This window comes from Anoplolepis gracilipes, chromosome 1 (genome assembly GCF_047496725.1).
Source record: "Anoplolepis gracilipes chromosome 1, ASM4749672v1, whole genome shotgun sequence".
Lineage (NCBI taxonomy): Eukaryota > Metazoa > Arthropoda > Insecta > Hymenoptera > Formicidae > Anoplolepis > Anoplolepis gracilipes.
Window position 1 is genome coordinate 23,259,234 of NC_132970.1, and position 10,840 is coordinate 23,270,073.

Consider the following 10,840-nt stretch of genomic DNA (forward strand, 5'->3'; position numbering starts at 1 on the left):
ATCTTTGATAATGACTAAAAAAAAGCGCACTATGTAGTGATTATTGAAAAAAGTACAGCTTATGGCCATCATACCCTAGTTTATCCTATTTAATGAATTAAGATGGTTTGATCGCTTCCGCGATATTTTTGATTAATTCGCCGACTAGCCGATAATTGTTCCTCTAATTCTGTATATTACATTCGTTATACGCTCAGCTGCGTGCTCACACGAGCGTGTAAATTGACAAATTTATTACTTCACCGCGCATGTACCTACTATATGTACCTATGTATATGCACTCGATGCGAAAGTAGCGTCTTTTTAACATGCATCGCATTTATGTGCGCGCGCGCCATGCATCGTAAACTCCTCCGACATATCGAAACTGAAAGTTAGCCTGCAATCTTCGCCTGCATATTTCTTAAACGCGATTGCATTGCCGTTCATTAACCTTTCTGAAGAGTAGAAGACCGATCGTCGTAAAACATAGAGTACTCGAAACGAGTTTACGGTCGATAGATACCAGCAGAGTGCATTAGACGGACATGAAATTAAGTCCAAGTCGCGTTCGTAAAACGCTGTAATAAAGACTTCTCTCACGCTAATATAACATTGAAAAGATTGCCTAAGCTTGATTTCCGAGACGAACCTACAATCTTTGCCACCAGGTTTGCGAGGACATCGATCGTCCGTGCGTCATACGCATTATACGATAACTCTGGCCGCGAAAATAATTAATTAATGGCGCTAGCTAATACGAGGAAACGGCTGGTTACACCCTGCTCTCGCTAGAATTAATAATCGAAGCTCGTAATTAGTAGGTAAGCGACAGCGCTGCCGCCGCGGCCTTCGATCCTCGGTGATTAACTGACATCAGGTGTAATTACACCCCTCTTTAAGATTTTATTGCGACGAAAATTGTCGTTGCGACCTTGGCTGTCTGTTCGCTAACGGCCTTGATTTACCTTCATCGTATAACGCTATTTATATCAATATCGTGTTTTGGTCACATCATTCTAATCGAGTCCGCGAGTTTATTGGTAACAAAAAAAAAAAAAAAAAAAAAAATCAAGATTGAATTATAATCAGGTACCTTGGAAACGTGTCACCTAATAATGAATATAGAATCTGAAACACTTTACATTATATGTATATTACATTTTAATATGATTTCATCATGCCTTCATCATCCATCTTTTAAATTTGACTGAACTGAAATAAAACGCCCACTTTATATATAGTACAAGACAATTTCGAAAGACACACTATCATGTCGTATAATTCTTTTCGAAAGTGTTTACCACTCCATGACGATGCAAATGCTACCATCTAAGTAACATTACTTAATATTTTGACGTAACATTAAAATTATGTGCAACCTAAAGTGACCACAACTCATCTTGCTAAGTCGTTCGATCTGAGACATTCCACTTTAAGTCACTGACCGAAACTCATTATCAGTCCAGTTACTAATATGCATGGAATAATGATAGATTTACATAAGGATGGTATAGAAATCAATCAAGCAGCAAGTTTCTTATATTTTTTTTTAATCATGCTTCCTGCAGGAATTCGAGATAAGTTTCTAATAAAAATTGACTTGTGGTGATACAAATAAAAAAATGATATTAAAAGCGATTTTTTATTCTACCGTCTCTAAAAAAAAAAAAAACTCTTGCGTGAAAGTAAAATTGCATTAATCAATACAATAAATACAATAAGGCTGCAAAAGAAATACAATACAAAAATTATGATGCATTTTATTTTTGCGTACAATATATTTAAAAATATTATATAGATATAGAGACTTTATCTAAGATAAAGCTCTCTTCAGAAAGGAATAAATAAATAAAAAAGTTATGTGTAGGCAACTCGCTACATACTTAATTTGTCTCTCTATTGTGTGAGTATTTTTTATTTGTGACTTTGTATAAATTAAGTACAAACCGTACATCCCTTAATAAAAAATATCTTATTAACTTTGGATTAGTAACTTCATAGTAAATTCCATGTACATCTATTAGTAACGGATTAAACCTGCAATAAGAGTCATTGACGGTCCAGGTATCTGTACAAGATTGCGACAGGTAATTTAAGGTTGAGCGGGGAGAGTGTCGCGTCGAGATTCGCAAATCTCGAAGGACATCTCTCGCTCTATCTCTCTCAAAGGAAAAAAAGAAAAGAAAAATTTGCGTAACTGCGCCGGATTATAGCACGCTCGCCAAACCTCCTTGCTTTCGTACGCATATACAGACATACATATTTCTCTCTCATCGTTTGAGTATACAAAGTGAACTTTTTATTTTCGGTTATGCAAACGTAATAGGCTTACGTCTGACATAATTGACATGGAGATATACGATGTGCGTTCTATAAAAATTGCCCGCCTCTTCGATGACAGAGTGGAATCATGAATTATAAGTAGACAGTCAATGGAACTTTTTCGCTTCTGTGCCGTTGACTGGATTGCAAGAATTAATGAGAAAACTGCACCTGCAGTGCTTGCAAGTTAAATATTAAACAAGTATAGTTCTCAAGTTTATTTAGTCTTAAAATAGAATTTAGAGTTGATTAATGTGCACACTGTTTTCAATATTATTAACTCGATACCGATGCAATTTAACGTTGAACATTTTTTTTTTAAATGATCTTTGTTGCTGTTTCCTGTTTTTATAATAATTGTAATGATATTCTGTATAATACTTTGAGTTGACTACTAAAATTGTAATCATATAATGTAGAGTTATAATTTACAGGGTTATTTATCATTTCCGCTAGGGAATCGGGATTCCCAATCATAGTTATTTATGTAATTACAGGTTATTCATCATTGAAAATTAAAAGTGTATTATCAAGTTTTAGATACATAGTAAAATAAAATCAAATTGAGTTCAACTTGACAGAATTTTTATTGATGGATTGTGAATTTAAATAATTTAGAAAAATAATCAAATTTTACTATGTTTTTATATTAATTTCTATACACACTTATCCTTTATTTTATTTAAAAAAAACATTCACAATCCATAAATAAAAATCTTGTCAAGTTAAACTTTGTTAATTCAATTTTACTTCACTATTCCTAAAACTTGATAATACACTTTTAATTTTTAATGACGAATAACCTGTAATTACATAAATTCTCTAATTGGCGGAAATTATAAATAACCCTGCATTATATGATTACAATTTTAGTAATCATCTCAAAGCATTATAAAGAATATCGCTATGCTTTATAGAGGGAGGGGGAAGGTAGACTATCTTGGTGCATTGTATATACCTCTTGTATATCATCCACAAAAAGCCAGATACAATTGCAATTTGAACTCGATTCAAATAACCTTCTTGAATCTCTGGCGACGATAAAAGCTGCCCAGGCTTTACCTGCCTGCGTCGGACCACAATAAGCCATTGAAATTTAATAGCATCACCGGAATTGAATGATAGAATGTTCCGCGGAGAGCTACAGCTGACGCCTGCGCCTCTCCACCGCTACAAATTACACTCGGTAATTCAGTTCCTTGACCGCGAAGTCGCACAAGAAGTTAAGTCTATTCCATGGCAAGTGAATGACCGCAGCTTCCCGTGTTGGTTCATAAGTCACTGGCGGGCCGTTAGATCACAAAGCGCGAAAAGAGATTTCGAATGTTGATCGCGAGAAATGTATTGTATATCTCTGTCGAGAGATTCGTAGAGTCCGTCATTCGAAAATTTATTAGCGGTTGTATCGTTCACACACGTCAGCACTAAGTAACGCAGCCGTTGCAAACTTTATTCATTGTGATTTAATGTATTCCGTTATAATCTCTTTTATATCGAAATTTTTGGAAAAGTATATGTTATATACATCCATTGACAAAATTATTAGGCACCCTTAAATTTTCCGTATTTCTTATTTTATAAATACTAAAAAGATTAAAAAATTATCGATAGCACTTTAAAGCTGAAATTTCAAGCTTTAAAATGTTTTTTTAATTTTTCGTTCGCGATAATTTTTCGCCCAGTATCGACAACATGTCTGAATACAGATTTAATTTTGAAATTATGTATCTCGGGCAAAAAAAATTGTAGGAAAGTTTAAAAAAAAGCATTTTGTAAGCAAAACGTTGTAGTTTACGGAACTTGACTTAAATTTTTCGAGAGAAATTTTTTTACCGAGTTGCAGAATGTTAAAAGTACAATAAAATTTTAAGAAACAAAACAATGTTCTTTTTAACACAGAACAAGGAAAATACATAAATTTTTTAATGTACTGATAACGCATTAAAGTTGCTATCGGTAATTTAAAATATTTTTGTATCTTCTTTGTTCTGTGCTTTAAAAAAGAACATTGTTTTGTTTCTTAAAATTTTATTGTATTTTTGACACTCTGCAACTCGGTAAAAAAATTTATCTCGAAAAATTTAAGTCAAATTGCATAAAGTACAACATTTTGTCTACAAAATGCTTTCTTTTTAAATTTTCCTACAATTTTTTTGCCCGAGATACATAATTTTGAAACTAAATCTATATTTTTCAGACATGTTGTCGATACTGGGCGAAAAATTATCGCAAACAAAAAATTAAAAATCATTTTAAAGCTTGAAATTTCAGCTTTAAAGTGCTATCGATAATTTTTGAATCTTTTTAGTATTTATAAAATAAGAAATACGGAAAATTTAAGGGTGCCTAATAATTTTGTCAATGGCTGTATATGCTTATTTAATTATATATTTTCTAAATATATATTATCTAATATGTAGAGCAATATCACGCTTTTAATTCTCATTCGATTTTATAATTTAAATTATTTAATATTTATAGAAAATCAAAATTCCATACTTTTAACTATTTAAAAGAAAAATACATATTTTTTTTTTATCACAAAATGTCGATGTGTGCGCGACAGAATAAATGTACATTAAAAGTTTTTTTGATTACCATGATAATTTATAAAGCACAGAGAGTTTCAATTAGAACGTCTCTCGTGCCTTTGCAGTTTAATACATTACGGTAAAATTGAAACACGCAAAAGAGCAGGAATATGCTTAAGGGCCGCTACTTTGTGCATAAGTTAATGGTCACGAATAGCAGGGATCGCCGTATTATATAACCGATCACCAGGAAGCCGGCCTACCCGTACTCGCCTCGAGCTTTGTCTTAACGACGCAAACGTACGCAAAGTTACCACCGATCGTCGACTCATGCTTACGAACGTTCCTTGCATCCTGCGCGTGCACATCATAATGCGAATCATTGCCACTGTACACGCGTGATCCGAACATGCGTTCGAACGACAATTTCATCCCAAGCACATGTGTCGTCATAAATAGAGTCCGTAACGACAAGTCGGCAAATGTCGAATTTCGCAGTAATACGCAAGCTGCGCGAGAAAGAGGACTTGTCAACATGCGTGATTAAGCAGTAATATACCAATTTATAAATCTCTTTCCTCGTGTATAGAAAAAGATAATTATCTCCACGTAAAAAAATGTTGCGAAAGGGATATCGTGTTAACTTTCGATATAAAATCTAATTATCTTGCGAATAAAAAAACGTCTTAAAAGTAAAACACCACCTGCATATCGCTGAAAGGACGATGGGAGGGCAGGGGAACTAATTAAGAGTTTCCTCATTTCCTTTTGTCACGAGTGATCGCGAAATCGAGTAACATTTATTGAAAATGTACGATACCTTTTCGCACATGTATGGAAAATTAATTCCGCAATCGAACGCGTGAGGATAATTTATTCACTCTCGTATCGTGCGTATGCGTATCCGTACCCCGCGGGCGTTATTAGCTCGGGCTAGTTTGGGAACTGGTTGTCCCGAGTAAACAACAAACGCCCCGCGCACTCGCACGCCAGGTGTAATTTTCCGCATCGACGACTCCCGTCCCGTGTCACGTCCCGTCGATGGCGCCGTCATTTTCGGAATCCGCGCGTGAAAATAATCGCGAAAATCATAGTTCTCGACTTTCTTACAATTAGTGCGCCGTAAAAGTAAATAACTGCTCACCGTCAACCTGTAATTACACCGTAATTGCCGTTGCGCGATTCTCGCTCGAAAGCGAAACATGCGCGCGGGAAATAAGGAAAAGCGGGCTACGCGACTTCGATGGAAGAAGGAGAAGAAGCTGCTGCTGCTGCAGCAGCCGCGTAATTAGGTATCTTTTTACGTCGTTAACGTTTAAGCGAGAGAAACGACGTCGGCGATAGCGCGAACGCAGGCATGTTAATGGACGTGATAGCAAGTGTGCCCGCGAGTGTTCTGCCCCTCCCCCTCTTCTGGTGCTTTATAATTCGTGAAACGGCCAATTAACGTTCTAAGAGAGGTAGAGTAGGTGGTCTCTCTTTCCTCCGCTCGTCTCTCCTCAATGACCCTCGAATGCCCGTTTCGAGACCGCCGCGCAGGTGGCATGCTTATTGGCCGAGGGACCGCTTCCGACGCTCGTTTTCGCAAAGAGAAGCTTTTCGGCTAGATTAACTCTTTAACGATTATACTCGCGATTATGCTGTACGATGGAGGAATAAATAATCGACATTTCTCTCCAGATGGCTTTGATAAAAAAAGGATTGGACACTCTTAAAAATTAATATTTCAAATATTCAAGGCTGCTAATATTTACAAACTATCAACTTGGCGAATAACAGCCATACGCGGATGTTAATGCGTATAATAAATTTCTTTTTAGAAATTAATTTTTTTTTCCCGCGAAAATTGAAACGCCCGGCAAGCGAAAGACTCGGGTTCGATTCCCGATTCAGCGACTTCGTTCCGATACTTTTTCTCGAAATGAGAATCTATTTCTTAGTAAAATATGTGTACGTTTCAATTTTCGCGGAAAAAAAATTAATTTCTAAAGAAATTTACGCATTAACATCCGCGTATGACTCCTAATCGCCAAGTTGATAGGTACTTGTCTTAAATTAATCCTTTTATTCGTCGTAACGTAGGGCAACATTATCTTTTTACGAGAAAATATTTATTAAATATAATGTACTATGTAAAAATATTGAAACATATACGAAATAGATTCAGTTTTAAACAGGTAGGAAAGGAAGGAGAAATTATTTATGTAAATTTTATGTAAAAATTATTTAAGTTTATTGCTGAATTTATCACATGTTATCTGAATAGTAACCAAAGTAGTTTAATGATGTAAACATATTTTTAATTTTCAAGCAATATATGCATATTACTCTGGAGCAAAAGAAAAACATTTGTTTTCTTTTACTCCAGAGAGGTTTAATATTTTATAATGATTTTAATATATGAAACTTTAATAATTTTAGTATTTTAACATTAAAAGTTTTTCAACAGTTTGAAAAATGTTAAGTTTTATATTAATAGTCATTTACATTTCAGTGTAAAACGACCTAAAAAATTCAACATGAAAATATTACAGAATTGGTAATACCAATCGCGCGAAAATCACAAAGCTAAACCCAAACCTTGACAAGGAAAACAAATTGAAATAAGAAAAATGTCAGAAAGAATAAAGAATATATATTTTATAGCTGACAAATTGTTAGCACAATTTTTCTGTAATTTAATTACTATTCACAAGAGAAAAAACGATTAAGATAAAAAAATCTATCTAACCCCTAAAGAATTTCAACAGATGCGTTTCAATTGTAAATAAGAAATCATAAATCCAGGCAGTGAACAATAAAGTTATTTGTTGCGGGATACACTGTCAAGTTTAGGGTTAAAGATCGCCGACAGAGGCCCATTACAGTCCTCGCAGTGGATCGGCTCGCATGACTCGGCGCGGTATCGGCGTCGTTCACCAGGAGTCGGCAAACTATGACTCGCGCGTTTTCCCAGCACAAAGGGACTCGGTCCGTTCCGCGCGAGAACCCCATCCCATCCCATCCCATCCCATCCCAACGTCTACAAAACGCGGCTTGCCGATCGCGACGCGAGATGCGTCTTATCTCCGCACCCCGCACCGAGCTTCGCCGGGTTTCTTCCGCGACGAAAGAGGCGAGCACGCGCGTTTCACGGCCGTCGACGCCGATGCTGCTTGGTAGCACCGAGCCAAGCCAAGCCAAGCCGAGCCGAGCGCCGAGCCAAGTGAAGCCGAGCCGTGCACGATATCTGCGATCGAGAGCATGCGCGCGGCTTCGTAGAATCTCATGCGGAACTACGTGCGTGCATGCATGCATATACGTACGTACGTGCGTACCTGTTGCTTGCCTTATGTTGCAGCGCGACGCCAATGGTAGCGTCGCGTGGTCCAACGAGATCACCGGCGAAAGATGCGGGGACCCCTTCCCCCTCCCCCTCCCCCTTCCCCCCCGCCCCTGTGGTTAGGTTGACGTTGCGCGCGATGGATAAGGAACAGCTCTCGCTCTCTTGTATCACTGATTCCAGGAAGGAGAAAGCACCGAGCATCAAGCTCCCGAATCGAGTATCACGAACGATGCTGCGCGCCGAGAATCGGAGGAACGGAGAACCGACGATGCACCTGCACTTGCACTTGCCGCTGCACCACCATAATCGTCGCGCCGCGAATTCACCACTGGGTCACTGTACAACAACACCGTGTGACAATGCCGAGAGATAACGACCGCCGTGACGAGCGACGACGACCGCGAGGGGCATCGTCGCGGCATCACCGCGCGTCACCATACGTCAAACGCGAATCAAGCCGATCGTTCAAAGTCGCGGCTCGCGCTTCCGTTTCTGTTTCCTCTCACTATACGTATTCCGGTCACACGCGTGCACGCACGAGATTCTGCCGAACCGATCCGACGAATCGCTGACAATTTCACCGCGACGCGAGCCGGCGAGTGAAACCGATCGGAAATCAAACAAAAAGCCGGCTCGCGATGACGCGCCGGCTTCAACGTCGCCGAATCACGTTGTTAATTCTCACGCCAATCCAATCGAATTTGACAAAACCGAAAAGACATTGCATATGCAAATTGCATAATCGATCGCCGAATTTTTTGGAGAACCCGCAACAAACCCAAGCGAACCAACCATACCGCTCGAGTCACTCGGATAGCGAGAAAGAGGCACGCACTTGACGGTCGATCGGATCCGATCCGCTCGTACACGCGCAGTGCGTGTGGTGTGTGGTTCCGCCGACGTGATCGCGCACCGATGTACTTGCCAAAAGGGTGCCTTGTCCGATGGCGCGCCAACACGCAGAGTCAACCGACCCAAGAGTCCGACTGAGATGTGAGATGAGGCCCCGACTCCCCACTCCGTCGAGCGCGCCTCGACTGGTTGCCGCTTCTTTCCTCGCGTCGATCTCTTCTCCTTCCCTCTTCCCCCTTCTTCCCTCCCGCCCCGCGACGTCCCGAATGCCACTGGACGTTCTCCTTCTCTTCCCCTCCCCCCCTCACCTTCCCCTCCTGCCCTGATGTTCGAGCGCGACTCGACGCTCTCGCATCATTGTGTATCCTCTTTCTCTCGCGCGCGAGCGAGCGCGAGCCCTTCTTCCATCCTCTCTTTGCTTCCCTTTTCAACCTTACACGCGCGTGTAGATTTTCACTCGTGATCGTAAATGACCGTGCGATCGAGCGGAGTCGATAGGGCTCGCGTGTCGATTCCGCTCGCAGTTAACTGCCCCCTGCCTGCTCGCGCATTTCGCGGAAAGTTATCGAGAGAAAAGCCTTTGAGGACCGATCTCGTGTGACTCGATTCCGGGAACGTCGATTAATCTTCTCGTCGAGATAAAAATATCAATTGATTCTCTGTTTCTTTTTAGATCGTAGCATCGACGATGGACGTTAATGAACGATGCGATCAATTGCGATTAATGATAATCAATATTGGTCTAATGAACCTCATCAATTATCTCTATGATTCTTGTAGTCTTCTTTTGTCACATTTCTAAACTTTTATTATCCTCACATTGAAGGGTTGGATTTTCGAATTATTGAGTTTAAAGTTTTGAGATTTGAATTTTGAAAGTCTGCAAAGAGGAATGTTGAACTTTGAAGTTGTAAATTTTTAGTTTTTCGAATTTGGGTTTTGGATTTTGGAATTTAGAATTTGGAATTTTGATTTTAAATTGAGAATTCGGGTTCGAATTTTAATTTTAATTTTAATTTTGATTTCAATTTTAATTTTTTATGTGATATTAATATTAATCTTAATTTTAATTTTATATGTCATATTAATATTAATTTTAAGTTTAATGTAAGTTTAATTGTAATTTTTTATTTTAATTTAAATTTTGATTTTAACTTAAAATTCTGGATAAAAATAGGTTGACAGGTTTTGTTTCAAGGAATTATAGTTGATATATATTTATATACATAGATATTTATATTTATATATATATATATATATATATATATATATATATATATAATATATATATATATTATATTTATTATATTTTCTATATTTTTATGGAATTATTTAGTTCATTTCAGTTTAGTTTATTTTATTTAATGGGATTTTTGGATTATATTTGATAGAATTAGTAAGCGTACTCATATATGGTTTATAAAATTCAAGATATGAAATGGTTATATGTAAATACGTAAAACATGTAAGCTGGAAGCCATCTTAAGCCAAAAGGCAAGAATTAAGAATAAATAAATAATAAAATAATTAATAATCATTCGCAATGAGTGTTTAACCACGTTCAGAGACTTTTTTCATTAAGAGTTTTCAGAAGAATGATAACATTTTACTATTCAGAGAGAATGCGAGAAAACTTTATACTTTTTTTTCTCGAATGTGAATGAAATTGTTAAGTGAATGTATTTTATACCCGAATCGCACATTTTTTTTTCCTTCGTCTGCTTCCCCCTTAATACACAAAGCCCTTCTCTTTTACTCACACTTCTTGCCCTCCCCTCGTTTTTTCCTTCCTGCTCCCATTCTCTTATCTTCTTTTCCCATGTTTAAT

The 10,840-nt window shown here is 37.8% G+C and overlaps 1 protein-coding gene across 1 annotated transcript in view; it reads right to left on the bottom strand.

Moving 5' to 3' along the window:
- LOC140664668 (uncharacterized) overlaps nucleotides 1–9,239 on the bottom strand; it is a 132,722-nt gene extending 123,483 nt beyond the window's left edge. The window contains exon 1 of the mRNA XM_072890015.1: nucleotides 8,153–9,239. Coding sequence (XP_072746116.1) covers nucleotides 8,153–8,361 — 209 coding nt within the window. The 5' untranslated portion in view covers nucleotides 8,362–9,239. The remainder of the gene's footprint in view (nucleotides 1–8,152) is intronic.
- Between the last annotated feature and the right edge of the window lie 1,601 nt (nucleotides 9,240–10,840).